General features: G+C 43.0%; 1 protein-coding gene across 1 annotated transcript in view; it reads right to left on the minus strand.

The window, feature by feature from the left end:
- The window catches only part of LOC142470107 (chymotrypsinogen 2-like), a 72,842-nt gene that overhangs the window by 43,937 nt on the left and 8,150 nt on the right, over positions 1 to 20,755 (minus strand). The window contains exon 4 of the mRNA XM_075577042.1: positions 12,884 to 12,962. Within this exon, the coding sequence (XP_075433157.1) occupies positions 12,884 to 12,962 (79 nt within the window). The remainder of the gene's footprint in view (positions 1 to 12,883; positions 12,963 to 20,755) is intronic.

The raw sequence follows: 20,755 nt of genomic DNA on the forward strand, positions 1-20,755 counted from the left end.
TTCTTTAGGGATCTGGATAAAGTTTATAAAACACAGAGGAAAACCTGGTGGGAGATATTTAGTTTTGAGAAGTATTTGAAAGCAGAATTTATACCTAGGGGCCTGAGAGCAAACATTGCACCAGCATATGATATAGTTGACGATGACTTCACTAGATCTTGGGAGTTAGTACTCAATCAATGCTCCATTATGTTAATGTAGTTATTGGTCACCTATCAAAAGGATAAACTCGCAAAGACAAATTCTGAACTTGACCTTTTACTAGCGAAAGTAGAAGTATGGAAAACAAATGAGAAGTTCATTGAATTAGAGGGACGTCTAAAAAACAACATAGACAAATTTACAAGTGACCTTAAGGAACGCAAACATAAGAAATTTCTGAGAGACACTGAAGACTATCAGACAGGGAAGATCTACAGGTACAAATTTACTTCAAAAGGTCGTAAACAAACCAAATCCAAAGCAAATACACAGGAATCCTCAACAGAGTGGGAGGTATCTGAAAGTGAGGAGGAAAGACCGATAGCTACAGAAAATAACTCCTCAGCCCGCAGGTCATCAATTGCACATTACCTACCCCAGGTTTCTTTTTTAGAGCAGAGACAGCCTGTAGAAGGACGAACAAAAGAGACAGAGAAGGAAAAAGAAAAACAAGGAGAGGGAAAGGTATGGGCTTTAAGAAGCGGGAATATGAATACCTCCAGAAACAAACCCAGAAACAAGAAAGGGAGAGGTTACCAGGGGTACTAGAAGGTGACGAACTACAAATTATAAATTTATCGGATAAGATACTAAATGAAAATCATATACGAGTTTTGAAACGTGGCCTTTCTTTTTCACCGTCCAATAATCTAAATACATTTGAATGGGTTAAAGACGTAAACCTATTCGCACGAAAACTTAAGTTACAAAAAATGTATAGATCAAGAGATAGGAGACAGGCAAACCAGGAGGGGACACCTATACCTGACATAAGGGAAACAGAAGCAATTGAGGACCTCTTATCCCTACAGGCAGAATCAGAGAGGACACCGGGTGAGGGTCCTTTCACAGACTTGCGACCGAAATCTAAATTCATGCCATATGGGGAACAGTATGCTCACATTGACACCTTTGTAAATCTAGTCACAAAAGACATCGAATCTCTGCCAAAGATCAAACAACTCAATAACATGAGCACAGGTGAACTTATAGCACTTGAAGAATTAGCCAATGCTAAAGACATTGTGATCAAACCATCTGACAAGGGTGGCAACCTTGTCATTTTAAGATCTGAGGACTATGAAAATGAGAATATCAGAATTCTATCTGATCGGGCCTGTTATGGGATTCTTGATACAGACCCTACTCAGAGATTCACTAGAGAATTGATTAACATTCTAAATGAAGGCCTGTCCTCGAAGCTTATCTCAGAAAAAGAGTACAACTATATATTGGTTCGTAACCCCAAAATCGCGACATTTTATAGTCTTCCAAAGGTCCATAAAAACAAACAACCACCCCCAGGCAGACCCATAGTTTCTGGGATTGGAAACCTCACTGAAAAAGCGAGCGCCTATGTGGATAAGATCATGAGATCCTTTGTCACTACCTTGCCCTCATTTATTAAAGATACTAAAGATGTCCTTAAAAAGCTGGATGGTATCTCAGTAGCACACGAATGCATCCTGGTCACTTTGGATGTGGAGGGACTGTATTCCAGTATTAGACATGATCAGGGAATTCGGGCAGTCAACCACTTCCTCAGCACACGCAGTCAACACCACCAAAAGCACAACAGTTTCACACTGGAACTACTACAGTTTGTTCTGGGAAGAAACTATTTCTGGTTCAATAAAACCATCTATCACCAGGTACAGGGCACAGCAATGGGCACAAAATGTGCCCCAACATATGCCAACCTGTACCTGGGATGGTGGGAATCAGAAGTAGTTTTCTCTGAGGAATTGGAACATCTCACCACCTTTGTGGAAATGTGGCTGCGCTTTATTGACGATGTGCTGATAGTGTGGCGGGGGAGTGAGGCCTTGTTAAAATACTTTATAGAAATCCGAAACAAGAATGACCTCAACCTCCGCCTGACTCTTGAATACAGTTCACAGCAAATCTGCTTCCTTGACCTATTGATCACAAAGGATGACAATGGCAATCTGGAAACAACCATTTATCGCAAAAAGACTGCCACCAACAGCATACTCCTAGCTAGTAGCCATCACCCAAAATCATTAATCAAGGGAACACCGGTGGGGCAATTTCTTCGCTTAAGGAGAAATTGCAGTAAGGACGAAGACTTTGAAGAAAAGGCAAGGGACATGAAAGACAGATTTACCGCAAGGGGATACAGTCAAAACAGTATAAAAAGAGCATACAAATGGGCTAAGCAGAAAGCCAGATCAGAGCTGGTTATGGAAAAGAGAATGCAGCCAGAACAAAGAACAGTGAGATTCATAGGCACCTTCAATAAACAATGGAGGGTGGCTAGGGAAGTCTTACAGAAACACTGGCACATACTCAGGGTGGACGAAGACCTTCGTGACTCCATACCACCCTATCCAGCAATGGTCAGCAGACGGGCCAAAAATTTGAGAGATCATTTGGTCCATAGCCACTACACTGTGGCAACACCGAGGGCCACATGGTTACCACCTCGTGTAAATGGAAACTATCATTGCCAAAGATGTAAGGCTTGCCAATATATGACAGTTTCAAAAACATTCAGTAATCACAATAATACGAAACAATATAATATACGCAAATTTATAAACTGCAATACACAAGGAGTGATTTACATGGGAACATGCAAGTGTGGGAAAAAGTACGTGGGAAAGACCCGTCGCCCCCTAAAGATACGGATACTAGAACATGTGGGTTCAATCCGTAATAAACTGGATACCCCTGTGGCTACCCATGCTAATAGGTGTCAACCGGGTGACCCAAAAGCTATCACCTTTATGGGGATAGACCAATTCTACCCAGGAATTAGACGTGGGGACTGGGACAATGAACTATTGAAGATTGAATCAAGGTGGATATATACCTTAGGAACACTGAGCCCATGGGGACTGAATGAGGGTTTTGTGTTCAGCCCCTTCATATAAATCCAACAACCTCAGTTCATTTTAACCCACAAGCATGTGTCCTTCCCTGAATAGGGATATATGGATAAACTCCCGTGTATTTAACAATATTCTTAATAGTATTAATTTCGTATTAGAACAGCCGTCCAAAACCTACATTCAAAGAATATATCATATCATCATATTCATAATTTAAATAACTTGATAAAAAATGACACACTCTGTTTTAAATATCATTTATTATATTTTTTATCTATATTTTTTTCACACTTAAATTGATGGAACACAGTGTATGTACAAGAGGTATAGTCTAAGAACATACCTCATCACTATTAGTGATTAACCATCACAAATCTTAATGAATATCAAATCTGACATACAGCACTACCCCATAGCCTATGTGAGCAATTATGACAGTTAAGCATCACATATACAAACACTATCATAGCCATAGTTATTCAGTCCAGTATACTTTTGCATTAGGATTGACACATTTGCAACAGTCTATGGACACATTGTCTCTGGCAACAAGGCAGTTACTTGGTTGCATACCACAACAAGTGCACTTCTGGAAGTGGGATATTCCATCTGTTATGCACCAGTGATGAAGGGGTTAAGTGAGACAACAGAAAAATTCACGTTGACTATAAAAACCCACCTCCACACGCAGGGACCTCCCCCTACGTGCCCTGAAGAAGCGTTTTTACACGTGAAACGCGCGCGTCGGCAGTTCTCTCTCTGCACACGCGGGAAGCTGTTTATTCAAACATTAGAGTCTAAGGATATTGATCCGCCTTACCGCAATTCAGCTTCCCCAGCTGTGCATGTTTGACACGGGATCGCGCTGTATACCAGTACCGCGTGACTCTCTATGCTTTCAAGGAGTCTTTGCTAAACCCACCTTACAGACAGGCATGTCCTCGAGCACATCGGCACTGATATAACCAGGATCAGTGCTGATGTAGGGGACTATGCGATCACCAGTTAGACCGGCTCCCCACGCTATCATTGAGTGCATATATATTGCTCAATACTCTGAGGGGAAGGGGGGGAGGGGTGTTCTGGGGTATTGACCTCATCCTATATTAACCCCTTGTGTACCCCACTCCAGTTGGCTGTATTTGCTAGCAAGTGTATCTCCTCATTGATGAGTAGCCTCCCAGCTGCTCATGTGCATGTAATTAGCCCTAGTAGTCAGTGCTACCACCATACCTACCCTCTCTATACTGTGGGGGGGGGGGTGTCTTCACACTAGCCCCCACCACCTACGCAGTATACCACTCTGCCAAGTGTAAGGGTGACTACAAATGTGCTGAGAGTGTGCATATGTGGCATTTTAGATATTATTCTGTCTGAACTATTAGATGCAATGCACAAACATCTTACAATTACCCACACCATACTGACAGTAGTGAGGGAGTGCCTATTTGGGCTTACATCACCTCCAAGGTGTATGGGTAATTACATGTAGATACCTTAGCTTGCTGATACTGCATTACCACACTTTAGTGCTTGACTATTAGTCTGCGCAGAAGAGTATGGGCAATCTGTGTCCTCTATAGAGATTTAACCTTGTCAACGCTGGTGAGAATATATATAGCAACCAGTGCAATCTCTATTTGGGGTAGATACATTTAGGTCTAACCTAACGCATTATATACCAGATATATAGAGTGTATCCAGTAGAGCGCACTACACGCCACGATACACTCACATAGAGACAGTCTCTTAGGTGGGCTTTCTCTGACTCCTTTCCTGCATTACAGGTAGCTATAACATATAGCAATTGATCCCGAGTATCTATCAGGGATCATACCATATCTACCCACCTAGATCCGGGTGGGTTACCAACAGATACAGTCACGTGCTGTTCTATAGAGTATTTAATTACGTTTTAACACCCTATTTTTTATTCATTAGTTATTAATAAAGTATTTTTAATATTATCATTATACAATTGTTGTGAAGGAGTGCTAGTAAACTGGGTTCTTTTTCTCTTTATTTACACTATGAGTGCACTAAGGAAGCAATTCAGGAGCAGGTGGTTTTGGAACAGTTTCTACAAATAATACCCCCTTCCGCACGCTCGTGGGTAAAACGCCACGCTGCTGAAACCCTAGCTTTGGCAGTCCGACTTTGGCTGAGCAGCAGGCGGGTGTCCTGGACACGACTCCACCGGCACTTGCGGACGTCCAAAGAGGGAGGTCGGATCAATGGGGAACCTACGGCCCGTCCATACGCAACCGCCAAGTCCAACAGAAGGAGCAGTTGTTCCAGCAAGGATGGAGTCCAAATGCTGGTCCCCGCCGAGACCCTCATCTCCTTCCGGATGTCGGCTCGTCGCAAAATGAGAGGAACTTCCGAGGACGTCATCCACAGGACCCACCAGATGCCTGGTCTCCAGTAACCAGTCCAGCAGAGCGCTATCCACAGCCCCCTCTTGCGAGGGAACCCTCTCCATGTTCCGCCTGCGGAGAGCAAGACCACCGGTATGTGGACTGTCCACAGATGGATTGTTCATTCAGCAGAACCGTCGACTCGGCCTTTACTGGAGAAAATTACAAGCCCTGGCTACTTCCAGCCCTGATTGGGGAAAAACCATCCAGGCCCTTGTAGATTCGGGCTCTGGGAAAACTCTGGTCCTCCAGGAACTGTTACCGCCTAATGTGTGTTCCTTTGACTCCCCATGGAGCATAGAATGTATACACGGCGATGTAAAATGCTATCCGACGGCCAAAATCCGGCTACAGGTAAAAGGTCAGGAGGCTTACCTCGAAGTAGGAGTCGCTCCTTGGCTCCCTGCCCCCGTTGTGCTCGGTCGGGACTGGCCTTTCTTTTCAGACCTAATGGCCCCAGTCTTTCACGAGGAGCCTCCTTCTACGGCTCAGGAGAACCCTGGCAAACTGTTCCCCTTTTCGGCAGACCTTTTTCCTAGTAGACACCGGGTTCAAAAGACTCGGAAGCAAAGACGCTCGGACAAACAGGATTGGTTGCAGAAATCTGGGTCTCAAGGTGACCATTCTAGTAGTCAGAGGTCACAAGTGATGGCTGGGAATGGCCAGAGGTAGGGGGATATGGGCCCTGGAGATTTACCAGACCTCTACCTCCCTGACTTTCGCCAGAAGCAAAGGGAAGACCCAGTCCTTGCTAGACAGTATGACAAGGTGGTGAAACTTGATGAGCAGATTTTAGATACACAGGGGGTGATAGTATTCTCCCATTTTGAGCTATCAAATGATATCCTATATAGGGTGAATAGGCAGACACAAACAGGGGAGGTCACCAGACAGATATTTGTTCCCAAGGCGTTTGTTAAATCTGTGTTCACTCTAGCCCATACTGTCCCTTGGGGTGGTCACCTGGGCAGGGATAAAACATTGGACCGTATTTCATCCCGATTCTATTGGCCAGGGATGCATAGTGATATTGCTAAGCTATGTGCGGCATGTCCGGAGTGCCAGCTAACTAGTCCAAAAGGACAAAAACCAGCCCCTTTGGTTCCTCTACCCTTGGTGTCAGTTCCCTTTGAGAGGATTGGGGTAGACTTGGTAGGACCTCTAGAACCTTCTGCGAAAGGACACAGGTTTATCCTTGTAATAGTTGATTATGCAACAAGATATCCTGAGGCGTTCCCCCTGAGAACAGCAACGGCGAAGCAAGTAGCCAACAAGTTGTTGGAACAGTTCTCACGGGTTGGACTTCCCCAGGTTATGTTGACAGACCAAGGTACAAATTTCATGGCTAAACTGATGCAGGCTGTCTTAAAATTACTAGAGGTCAAGTCTGTTCGGACATCAGTCTACCATCCACAGACTGACGGATTGGTGGAAAGATTTAACTGAACTCTAAAAGGGATGCTGAGGAAATTTGTAGATTCAGAGAAGTGAGCCTGGGATGAACTTCTCCCTTTTCTGCTGTTTGCAGTGCGGGAAGTTCCCCAGGCCTCCACGGGATTCTCACCATTTGAATTGCTCTATGGGCGCTATCCGCGGGGTATCCTAGACCCCCTAAAGGAGTCCTGGGAGGAACAGCGGTCCCCTTCTAAGAATACCCTGCAATATATACTAGACCTTAGGAAGCGCCTAGATGTGGTCGGCCATTTTGCCAGGGAGAATCTTAGATCATCCCAGGACAGTCAGGAGAAACATTACAATCAGAATGCTCGCATGAGAGTGTTTCACCCATGAGACCAGGTGATGTTATTGTTACCCAGTTGCGAGAGTAAACTCCTGGCCAAATGGCAGGGCCCATTCGAAGTACTCCGCCGTATGGGTGATGTGGATTACGAGATCGCTCAACCAGGGTCCAGGAAGGGTAAACAAATTTACCATGTGAACTGGCTGAAACCCTGGAAGATGCAGCAGTCTCTATTCATCCACCCAGTGGAGGAGGAGACGGACTTGGGTCCTCAGCCTCCATGGGAGAACATCATGAGTGATGATAAAATCCCAATGGGTAAACAGTTGCCCTCTGAACAAAAAGGGGACTTGTTAGCAATAATTACACAATTTCATGATGTTTTTTCTGACTTACCAGGACAAACTAACTTAATTTCCCATACGATCGAGACAGCATCTGGGGTAAAAGTACGTTCCCGTCCTTATAGGTTGTCTGAAAGTCGTAGGGCTCTGGTAGAGAAGGAGGTACAAGAAATGTTACACTTAGGAGTGATTAAGGAATCATGCAGTGAGTGGTGTAGTCCACTAATTATGGTCCATAAACCCGATGCTAAGGTAAGATTTTGTGTGGACCTCCAAAAGGTCAATGCGGTATCCAAGTTTGACGCATATCCGATGCCAAGGGTGGGCGAATTAATTGACGCCCTTGGTAACGTGGAATATATATCCACGTTGGACTTGACAAAAGGATACTGGCAAATACCCTTAGAGGAAAGGTCCAAATGCAAAACAGCCTTTGCCACTCCCATGGGTTTATACCAGTTTGTGACAATGCCATTTGGACTGCATTGAGCCCCAGCCACATTTCAGAGACTCATGGATAAGGTACTGAGGCCCCATAGGAATTATGCCGCAGCCTACCTAGATGACATTGTCATTTATAGTAAATACTGGCGGGCCCATCTAAATAGGCTGAAAGCGGTCCTCAAATCTCTAAGAGAGGCAGGGCTCACAGCCAACCCTAAGAAATGTGCCCTGGGTAAGGCGGAAACTAAATACTTAGGGTATGCAGTGGGAGGTGGAAAAGTAAGGCCACTAGCCGACAAGGTAGTTGCCCTGAAAGAAGTTCCGACCCCCCAAACAAAAATGTAGGTACGCTCTCTGCTGGGTTTAGCAGGGTACTACCGGCGGTTCATCCCCAACTATTCGGAAGTGGCAGCCCCTTTAACAGACCTCACAAAAAATTGTGCCCCTACACAAGTGGTATGGTCAAGGGATTTTCAGAGAGCCTTTGAGGACATAAAAAGGTGTCTATCAGAGGGTTCCACCCTTAGAATCCCGGACTTCAACAGCCCTTTTATAGTGCAAACAGATGCATCAGAGATAGGGCTAGGGGCAGTGTTGTCACAACAGTTTGAGGGAGTTGAACACCCTATCCTTTTCCTGAGTAGGAAATTGTTCCCGAGGGAAAAAAACTACACAGTGATTGAGAAAGAGTGCCTCGCAGTAAAGTGGGCAATCGAGGCTTTGAGGCATTACCTAGCAGGAGTCCATTTTACTTTGGTGACGGATCATGCTCAACTGAAGTGGTTAAATAGTATGAAGGATTCCAATGCTAGGTTGACTAGGTGGTATATGGCCCTCCAACCCTTCTCATTTGAGATTCAGCACAGACCGGGAAAAGAGAACGCAAATGCTGATTTCTTTTCTAGAGAAGGGGTGGATGGTCGGGCTTCAGCCGTGCGTAGCCCCAGCCACACACTAACAGGGGAGGAATGTGACAGGGTAAATAAGAGCCACCAGCTATATGCCTGGAAAACCTATGTCTAGTCTGCAGTGCAGCACTGACTAGGTTAACTTCAGCTGGGAACCTCAGGACAATTAATTGGATCCCAGCTGCCTAATCAAGGTGTGTTAAAAACCCAGGCTGTAGCCACGTTGTGCTGGCTGTTGAGGAGAGAGGAGTAAGCTATTGAAGAGATTACTGAAACAAGGTCTGTTAGCAAAGTAGATGAATTATGAACTGTCTGTCCCCTGAATAGAAAAGGGTAGCTGCATTATTTTTAGACTGACTGCTAAAGAGAAACTGTTTTGTTTGGTCTGCTGAAGAAAAAGCCATTTTCTTTTCTCTTGTCTGCTGAAGAAAAACCATTTTTCTTTTCTCTTGTTTGCTGATGAAAAGCTATTTTTGTTTTTGTATACTGTATACTGTATCTTTTAAGGCTAAATAAATAAGCCTTGTCAAGAAACCCGCGTGTGTAGTTGCATGTACCCTGCAACACCTCCACTAAAATGCACTCTATGTTTCCATGTGTATATAGTTTTGTGGACAGATTATCCCAACAGTTTTGCGTGCTAGAAAATTTACTATCTATTGATCCAAGATCAGCTACCCAGATTAAAAATAAAAAACAATAAAACTTTATTACATCTTTAAATTGTGACTGTGCAATTATTTACAGTGTATGTTGTTTAAAAATCCCTGTTGGAGTGAAGTAGAAAGTAATATGTTAACCAAATATATTTTTGTAGACTTGTAATTACATTAATATGTGTGTCTTCCAGTAACATACAATATGTTTTTCTACTTCGACATCTCTCAGACCCACGGAGTATATCCTTATGTGGAGTATATGTATAGGTAGTGGATTATTGTATTCTATATCTCATATACTTCCCATAACATAATCCAGTTCATCACACATAACGGCATTTAAATATCCATGCTATCTAGCATACGAATACTGGGATTTAAAGAAACTGCCACCATCACATATATGAGTTTCTCAAATAGTTGTAAAACTATGTATTTTACTGTAGGTAGATAGATATATCCCTAGTATGTACTTATGAGTATACTAGTTTGTAGCATACTGTATGTTAAGTATATCTAAGGTATTGTGTCAATCTTCCAATGTTTATAGTGTATAGAGAATTTAGTAATTGCAGTTTGACTCCTTTTGTACAAAAGTCTATCTCTATACACATAGAGTGCATTTTAGTGGAGGATTCTTTGCTTGGATCTTCATTGATCATATATATTGTACATGTTAATAAAATATTAGATATATTCAAATATAGAATTTGATTTTTAAGAACAGTAACACACGGTGGATTCCTTTTCTGTATAAGCGTGATGCATAGTGGGATATTGTGACGGTGAAGGGGTACCCAGGCCAATAATAAAGGTATTATGCCTGGCTGGGTGCCCCTGAGCCATATTGGGGAATTGTAGATTGTCAGCTCTGCAACCCAGTAATGGCATGAACACTGTCATTTCCATATAAATGTATATGTGTCTCCAACCAGGTATAAGGTGGTGAGACTAATGTGATTTACACATGTAAAATGTATTTCTGTGGCAGTGTTTTCCTGTAACCGCGCAAAGGAAAAAGGGTTTTAAAACCCAGTAGCTAGCAGCATGGCAGGCGGCATTTTGCTAACTTTCGCTATGAAGCTCCTAGCCCACTGAGATTTGCTGTAAGCGCTGTTGGGGTAAAATCAGAAAATATCATATCGCACAATTTTTATACTGTAGAGTTAGATAAAAATTGATGAATGAAAGTCCCTCTATTTTAATTGTACCAACATGTTAGACATGTGGGGATTTTCATCTAACACGCCAGAGACAGAGGAAATGCTTCATTTGTAATCACTGTTGTTAGAAATTTATGGCGGGAAATTCCTGCTAAGGGAACAGCGCATATTCAGCCATGGACTTCTAAGACACCCTGCTGGCGTGAGGCCAGGATGTCTGGAAAAAGTCTGCAGTTGAAAGGCTCCCACTCACCAGAGTGTTAAGTGGGAAGGGGTAATGCACGTATCCCCACCTTAGCAAATGTATGGGCAAATGGGCCAAATGTCCGGCCAGCTCAGACAAAATGTCGCCAGGTAAGGGGGACGGGTCTGGTTTGCTAAGCGGCAAAGGTGCGAGGTTCGCACATGCCCTTAGCAAACTAAGAAGCCCTCTGCCAGGTTTTGCCATGTATGGGCAACTCTGGGATAGGTGGGAATATTTGTTCCCATGAAGAGATTGGCTGCAGAGGTTAAAAATAGGGGGTTTTACTGCATAAGAATCCCTGCAGCCGATCGGGAGGCAGTTCCATCTAAGGTTCATCATGTAACAAGATTCAACTAAGCTTCATTTTAAGACTTTATATCATCGTAACCAAAGTCAAGAGTTCGTAAGAACTAAGGGTTCCAGATCCAATACCACAGCGGCAGAACGAAGGAAGCAGCACCGGCGGAGTAACAGTGGTTGCAAGAGACGCCACTGACTAAAGACTGTTTCCAGCTCTATTTGCGCGTAACTCCCACTCCTGGGAAATTGTGCCTAGAGAGTCTCTCTCTCTCTCTCTCTCTCTTCTCTCTCTCTTCTCTCTCTCTTCTCTCTCTCTTCTCTCTCTCTTCTCTCTCTCTTCTCTCTCTCTTCTCTCTCTCTTCTCTCTCTCTTCTCTCTCTCTTCTCTCTCTCTTCTCTCTCTCTTCTCTCTCTCTTCTCTCTTTTCTCTCTCTCTTCTCTCTTTTCTCTCTCTCTTCTCTCTTTTCTCTCTCTCTTCTCTCTTTTCTCTCTCTCTTCTCTCTTTTCTCTCTCCTCTCTCTTCTCTCTCTCCTTCCCTTTCCTCTCCCTGTCCCCTTTCTCTCCCCCCTCCCTCCCCCTTCTCTTCTTCCTATCCCCTTCTCTTCTTCTTCCTCCCCTCTCTGTCTCTCCCCATATCCCTATCCCAACATAGAATACACTGTGCATGTGGGGGTTAAAGGCGGGGGGTGGTGTAGTGATGAGATGTGGGGATTTCAATGGAAAATGAGGGGGATCAGGAATGGGGTGCTCCTTTAATTTGACATATATAAGACCAGGGCACTGACATATTTCCCGGGGCCCAGGACTAGAGTTACATCCGCCCCCCCCCCCATGTGGTATTGTGGGCCACCCCCATTTCACACCTCACGAGCCCCCTCTATTGTCCCCCCTCTTCCCATGTCTTTCTCTCCCCTCCGTCTCACTCCCTCTTCCTCACTCACCCCCCTCCACCTTGCATATATTTATCTCCCCTGCGTCTCACTCTTAGGCAGTGATTACAGTGCCGGCTGCAGGGTGCGCACGCGACCGCATGATGGTACTCACGCGAAACCTGCACTGTAGGAAGGAAGCATCAGGAGCCAACAGGGAGGCGTGGCAGAGACGTGACACTGATGTCACGTGAGCGGTTCGCCTCATTGGCGGAACCATTTCACGTGATGCTGACATCACATGGCTGTCCGCTTGGAGAGACAAATTCATTCTGCCTGTCTGTCATGCCTCTGCATGGTCGCGGGCACTATGAGCAACTACATTGGAAGCAAGGTACTTGTTTCTGCAGCTACGCGCGCCATCGCTGGCACTATAATCGCAACCTAAGGATCAAAGCCCTCATTACCTTCTGTATCTGTTAGTGCACGTCTGTCCTTAGCTGTATGTCATTCAGTTTATGTAATTTACATCTCCGCGCACCTGCATCATACCGCGCTATGGAATATGTTGGTGCTTTACAAAGAAACAATGATAATAATAATAAACACTTCAGGAATGCATGGAACAAATTGCAAACTTGATCGCCGCCCCCCCCCCCAGCAAAGGGGTTGATACTTTTAGAGAAGCCCCCCCCCCCCCTGTTTGCCTTCTTACAATCTTCCTCTATCAGTACCTTACCTTAGAGATTTTTTTGACCTGCCTGGCTTCAGATGTGGAAGCCCGATCGTACATACCCAAAACAGCAAAATGGGAAGTTCTGTGCAAGAGAGAAAGACGTGGAAATACCATCGTTAATACCACAGGCATGAGGGTATTAGAGGGTATCAGTGGCGCCGGAGTGCTCATAAAGGAGCTCACCTGAGATACGGTATAAATATTCATTTTTTTAACTTGGTTATTTAGACTTAACTGTAACTGTCACACAGTAGCACAAAGTATTTTGGGTAGAATCTAATTACTGTAGATACCCTCTAATTAACCTCTAACATGTGTGTGTTCATCCAGCATGCCAGTCATTTAGGAGCACAGGGGTTCATTTATTACACCTTTAGACCAAATTACTACCAAAAGATGCTATGTGGGATTTCATACTGTGTGCTAGCAAAGGACTCAAGTGTTTCCTTACATTAGGAATCAGGCTACAAAAATATCTAATAAATGACTTCTGTGCCACAGTTACTAATTGCCTATAATAGCACACCAGTCTATTACACGTTTGGTAATTCTCCATCATTAAAGCTCCCCACATCGATGACGCAACTTTGTTATAGCATTTAGATAGGTACCAGATTATATATATATCAAATAAAAAGATCACTTGTGAGCGCATTCAAATATTTTCGGCCTCGGCCAAGCTTCCCGCTGGCGTGCTGAGGCGCGCTGAGGCTCAGGGAAAGCGGGTGCTTTCCCTGGCCTTGCGGGTGCTATCCCTGCGCGCTGTCAGGGGGCGGGCCGGGGGCGGGCAGGGGGCGGGCCGGGGGCATCATGGAGCTGGTTTGCCCCCATTGGGCGAACCGCTCACGTGACCGGACCTGCGCACCGGCAAGCGGGGAAATCTAAAATTCTGGTAAGACCTACTGTACGCTTACGCTCGCTTGCAGAAGCGTAGGCGAGCCCCTACTAAGAGAAAATAAAAGTGCGCAACCCCAAAAACAACTCAATCGTGTAAAAGACAATGTCTATTGGTGATAGTGATACATAAATTCCTAATATAAATAGTGAATATTAAACCAAGTGATGATATTAGGCACAGCCCTACTGTGGAAGTAAAACATGAATAAATATACCATACAGGAACGTTGGTGTGTGCGAATGCAGCTCTTAAAAAGAGAGTGGCTCAGCACTCTCACAAACTAGAGATAAAGACAAGAAAAAAGCGCAAACGTGAAGTATATCAAAACAGTGTTTAAATAAAATTGGTAAGTATTCTGCGTACATTTAAAATATAGGTCATAAGAATATACGTGTAACAACACGCGATGTTACCACACAGCAGAGTGGGAGACTTGGAGGTTGTCACTCAGGTAACTGGATTCCTGCTGGGCCTCAAATCCGTCCGCATCTGGCGTGATGTCAGCACCCTGCAGCCGGTTCGTCCGGTATTTGGAGAGAGAGATCAGCCCGGGTCGTCTGGCTCTACAGCCCACGTTCAGCACAAGGAGCCGTGGTTGTAGTCCCGAGTACGAGGGTACACAAAGCGAATGTCCCGAACACAGTCCACTCCAATGGCACTCGGCAGAGGGAACAAGTCCTAGTGAGCACGCAAAAGTGACGTCACTCGTAAGGGCGCAGCTAGACACAAGGCGGGCCCAAACGGAACACGTAGGGGCTGCGTGAGCACACAGAAGTGCTCAAAAGTGTCCCAAACTTACAATCAGGCTAAATAGAACCATTAAAAGGTACCAAACATGGTATAAATTGAAAAATTAAAATCCAACACGTTTCGAAGCTAAACACTGCTTCTTCATCAGGGATAAACTCAATGTGCCTACCCCAGGGCATTAAATATACACCCTACTGCTGTTATTGGTCTATCAATTAGATTCCAGGCCAATCAAAACATGTAATTCAGCATTTAGGGGCGGGACATTGGATTCGCATTGATAATGACATTTAAAAACGATTCTTTAATACACATAAATTCCTCTGCAAAAGAAAGAAAAAAGGAGGAAAAGGAAAAAAAAAAATTCGATTAAAAGTGTATACTTTATTGCATCTTAAAATTATATTAAAATTAAACACTGCACTAAGTGATAGCTACGACTATATAATACTAACATTGCTTGTTCAATGAGACTGATGGGTCATCTAGGTGCCGAGTCATACAGACTCTATATTCATAAGGAAAAGGATAACCATTAACGCTTTACTGTCCTTTAATAAAAGGCCCATACGTCTAGATCTTCATTCAGCCCCTTAGGAGACATACAATCTAATTTGTGAATCCAAAAAGATTCCTGAGCTGATAGAGCTTTCAGTCTGTCCCCCCCCCCCCCCTTCTGTCACCTGGCACATGCTTGATGCCAATAAATGTAAGAGAGGAAGGGTCTTTTTGATGTTTAATCAGGAAATGTCTGGAGACACTGTGCTTCTCAAAGCCATTCTTGATATTGCGTATGTGTTCTTGTATCCTAATCTTTAGGTTACGTTTTGTTCTGCCTACATAGTGTAACCCACAGGCACACTCCAGAAGATACACTATAAAGGTTGAGTCACATGTAATAAAATCATCTATACTAAAGATTTCTTTGTTTTTTTGGAAGTGAAGGTTTTACGGTTGGGGTGCATATATTTACAAACCGAACATTTAGCACAATTGAAATTACCTACAGGTTTTGTCCCAAGCCAACTGTTTTCTGTTCTCTGGCACACCAATTGTCCAATGTCGCTTGGAGCTAAAAAGTTTTTTAAATTGGTTGCTTTCCTATAAATAAATCTAGGTTTCTTGACCAGATGGTCACACAGAACCGGATCATTCTCTAAAATTGCCCAATGTTTAATGAACACTTTCTCAATATTCTTGTGAGCTCTATTAAAATTAGTCACAAATGCCACATCTATTTTATCAGGGTTCAACTTACTGGATTTTTTACTTTTTTGCACTAGCAGTTCATCACGGTCCATAAGTTGGACCCTTTCTAACTCCTAATTGAGGTGATCAGGCTTGTAGCCCCTTTCAATGAAGTGACTAAAAAGTCTTTCAGCTTGCTTCATAAAGGTGTCGTTATTCGTACAATTTCTTTTCAACCTCATGAACTGACCTGCTGGAATGTTTTTAATCCAGGTGTCCTTATGATTGCTCGTTGCCATTAGCAGATTATTAGTATCCACTTCTTTGAAGAATGTCTCTGATAATACCTTTCCATCGAAAGTGGAAGTCAGTCTAAGATCTAGATAATTTGTCACTTCCTTGTCTGTTTGGTGTGTAAAACTTAAGTTATATTCATATACATTGATGAAGGACATAAACTGATTGACTGACTCTAAATCTCCATCCCACACCACCAGGACATCATCAATGTAGCGCCGCCACCTGATGATGTTACTTGAAAAAGGGTTATTGGCCCAAATACAGTTGCTCTCCCAGTCCCCCACATACAGGTTCGCGAAACTCGGGGCAAAACGAGTACCCATTGCTGTTCCGCAAACCTCTATGTAGAAATCTGAGAGAAACATAAAATATTTATGCTTCAATATGAAGTCAATGGACCTTAAGATAAATTCCCTATTCTGGGGATGTAGCAAGGGATCTCGTCGCATACAAATTTCAATTGTTTCTAGACCCTTGGTGTGTGGAATGTGGGTGTACAGAGCTTTAATATCGCATGTCAGCCATCTATAGCTGCTCTTCCATTCGAAAGTTTGGAATAGGTTCAAAACTGCAGTGGAGTCTTTGAGGTATGATGGTAATTGAACCACATAAGACTGCAGGAAAAAATCAACGTATTGGGATACATTTGCTGTTAATGACTGGATCCCTGAAACAATGGGTCTTCCGGGAGGGTCTATCTTAGATTTTTGGATTTTGGGCAGATGGTAAAATATCGGTATTCTGGGAAAAGTTGGATACAGGAATGAGAACTCAACATTTGTAATAACAGATAAAGAGTTGGCTTCTTCTAATAAAGACTTCAATATAGATTGAAACTCCAAAGTGGGGTCTTTCTTTAGTTTTTTGTAGAAAGTAGTATCATTTAGGAGTCTACAAGCCTCTTTTACGTAGTCTTTTCAATTCTGTAGTGCAACCCCCCCCCCCTTATCAGCTTGTCTAATTATTAATTCTTTATTCTCCCTGAGCATTTTAAGCGCAAAATTCTCCTTTGCATTTAAGTTCTGTCTTATTTTACCCATATCAAAATCTTGTGTTAGGTTATTGAGCTCGTTATTCACCATTGTGAAGAACGTGTCGATGACTTATAGTGGGTTCAGGGGTCTGAGTTAGGAATCTAACGCTTAAAAGGCACTTTTTGAAAAATGAGATGGAGTCAACTCCTCTTATCGCACAACCAACCCCCAGTACCTTAACGCTTTCCCCAACTCAGACCCCTGAACCCACTATAAGTCATACACCCTTTAAGATGCAATCAAAGTTCTACCCAGCCCAATCAAAGGGACATTATATCGACACGTTCTTCACAATGGTGAATAACGAGCTCAATACCCTAACACAAGATTTTGATATGGGTAAAATAAGACAGAACTTAAATGCAAAGGAGAATTTTGCGCTTAAAATGCTCAAGGAGAATAAAGAATTAATAATTAGACAAGCTGATAAGGGGGGGGGGGTTGTACTACAGAATCGAAAAGACTACGTAAAAGAGGCTTGTAGACTCCTAAATGATACTACTTTCTACAAAAAACTAAAGAAAGACCCCACTTTGGAGTTTCAATCTATATTGAAGTCTTTATTAGAAGAAGCCAACTATTTATCTGTTATTACAAATGTTGAGTTCTCATTCCTGTTTCTAACTTTTCCCAGAATACCGATATTTTACCATCTGCCCAAAATCCACAAATCTAAGATAGACCTTCCCGGAAGACCCATTGTTTCAGGGATCCAGTCATTAACAGCAAATGTATCCCAATACGTTGATTTTTTCCTGCAGTCTTATGTGGTTCAATTACCATCATACCTCAAAGACTCCACTGCAGTTTTGAACCTATTCCAAACTTTCGAATGGAAGAGCAGCTATAGATGGCTGACATGCGATATTAAAGCTCTGTATACCCACATTCCACACACCAAGGGTCTAGAAACAATTGAAATTTGTATGCGACGAGATCCCTTGCTACATCCCCAGAATAGGGAATTTATCTTAAGGTCCATTGACTTCATATTGAAGCATAATTATTTTATGTTTCTCTCAGATTTCTACATACAGGTTTGTGGAACAGCAATGGGTACTCGTTTTGCCCCGAGTTTCGCGAACCTGTATGTGGGGGACTGGGAGAGCAACTGTATTTGGGCCAATAACCCTTTTTCAAGTAACATCATCAGGTGGCGGCGCTACATTGATGATGTCCTGGTGGTGTGGGATGGAGATTTAGAGTCAGTCAATCAGTTTATGTCCTTCATCAATGTAAATGAATATAGCTTAAGTTTAACACACCAAACAGACAAGGAAGTGACAAATTATCTAGATCTTAGACTGACTTCCACTTGTGATCGAAAGTTATTATCAGAGACATTCTTCAAAGAAGTGGATACTAATAATCTGCTAATGGCAATGAGCAATCATAAGGACACCTGGATTAAAAACATTCCAGCAGGTCAGTTCATGAGGTTGAAAAGAAATTGTACGAATAACGACACCTTTATGAAGCAAGCTGAAAGACTTTTTAGTCGCTTCATTGAAAGGGGCTACAAACCTGATCACCTAAATTAGGAGTTAGAAAGGGTCCAACTTATGGACCGTGATGAACTGCTAGTGCAAAAAAGTAAAAAATCCAGTAAGTTGAACCCTGATAAAATAGATGTGGCATTTGTGACTAATTTTAATAGAGCTCACAAGAATATTGAGAAAGTGTTCATTAAACATTGGGCAATTTTAGAGAATGATCCGGTTCTGTGTGACCATCTGGTCAAGAAACCTAGATTTATTTATAGGAAAGCAACCAATTTAAAAAACTTTTTAGCTCCAAGCGACATTGGACAATTGGTGTGCCAGAGAACAGAAAACAGTTGGCTTGGGACAAAACCTGTAGGTAATTTCAATTGTGCTAAATGTTCGGTTTGTAAATATATGCAACCCAACCGTAAAACCTTCACTTCCAAAAAAAACAAAGAAATCTTTAGTATAGATGATTTTATTACATGTGACTCAACCTTTATAGTGTATCTTCTGGAGTGTGCCTGTGGGTTACACTATGTAGGCAGAACAAAACGTAACCTAAAGATTAGGATACAAGAACACATACGCAATATCAAGAATGGCTTTGAGAAGCACAGTGTCTCCAGACATTTCCTGATTAAACATCAAAAAGACCCTTCCTCTCTTACATTTATGGGCATCAAGCATGTGCCAGGTGACAGAAGGGGGGCGGGGGGGGACAGACTGAAAGCTCTATCAGCTCAGGAATCTTTTTGGATTCACAAATTAGATTGTATGTCTCCTAAGGGGCTGAATGAAGATCTAGACGTATGGGCCTTTTATTAAAGGACAGTAAAGGGTTAATGGTTATCCTTTTCCTTATGAATATAGAGTCTGTATGACTCGGCACCTAGATGACCCATCAGTCTCATTGAACAAGCAATGTTAGTATTATATAGTTGTAGCTATCACTTAGTGCAGTGTTTAATTGTAATATAATTTTAAGATGCAATAAAGTATACACTTTTAATCGAATTTTTCTTTTTCCTTTTCCTCCTTTTTTCTTTCTTTTGCAGAGGAATTTATGTGTATTAAAGAATCGTTTTTAAATGTCATTATCAATGCGAATCCAATGTCCCGCCCCTAAATGCTGAATTACATGTTTTGATTGGCCTGGAATCTAATTGATAGACCAATAACAGCAGTAGGGTGAATATTTAATGCCCTGGGGTAGGCACATTGAATTTATCCCTGATGAAGAAGCAGTGTTTAGCTTCGAAACGTGTTGGATTTTAATTTTTCAATTTATATCCATGTTTGGTACCTTTTAATGGATCTATTTAGCTTGATTGTAAGTTTGGGACACTTTTGAGCACTTCCGTGTGCTCACGCAGCCCCTAGGTGTTCCGTTTGGGCCCGCCTTGTGTTTAGCTGCGCCCTACGAGTGACGTCACTTTTGCGCGCTCACTAGGACTGATTCCCTCTGCCGAGTGCCGAGGAGTAGACTGTTTTCGGGACATTCGCTCTGTGTACCCTCGTAATCGGGACAACAACCACGTGGAATACACTGGCTCCTTGTGCCGAACGTGGGCTGTAGAGCCAGACGACCCGGGCTGATCTCTCTCTCCAAATACCGGACAAACCGGCTGCAGGGTGCTGACATCACGCCAGATGCGGACGGATTTGAGGCCCAGCAGGAATCCAGTTACCTGAGTGACAACCTCCAAGTCTCCCACTCTGCTGTGTGGTAACATCGCGTGTTGTTACACGTAAATGCTTATGACCTATATTTTAAATGTACGCAGAATACTTACCAATTTTATTTAAACACTGTTTTGATATACTTCATGTTTTGTGTTTGCGTTTTTTTTTTGAGCCCCTACTAAAGCTGCTCTAACTGTGTCTGTAGGGGCTCAGTGCTGAGAGGGAGCGCGCCTCCGCCAGCAAGCAGCAACCATGGACGAGGCCTTAGACAGGTCTTCAACCCTGCCTTTCACCGTTATCCCCAGCATACAGTGCTTCCACTGGCTTCCAATGCAGAAAGGATTCTGGGAAATGACCCAATAAATATCAGAGTCTCTATATATATATATATATAGAGACTCTGATATTTATTGGGTAAAAAAACACTATTAAATACAATCTAATGAAACATATCTATCCATTGGATATTCACTATTCTGAGAGATTTCCCATCCCTGGCTCCTGTATTCACATAGGTTCATCTTCCATGTTATTT

Source organism: Ascaphus truei, chromosome 19, assembly GCF_040206685.1.
Source record: "Ascaphus truei isolate aAscTru1 chromosome 19, aAscTru1.hap1, whole genome shotgun sequence".
NCBI classification, from domain to species: Eukaryota; Metazoa; Chordata; class Amphibia; order Anura; family Ascaphidae; genus Ascaphus; species Ascaphus truei.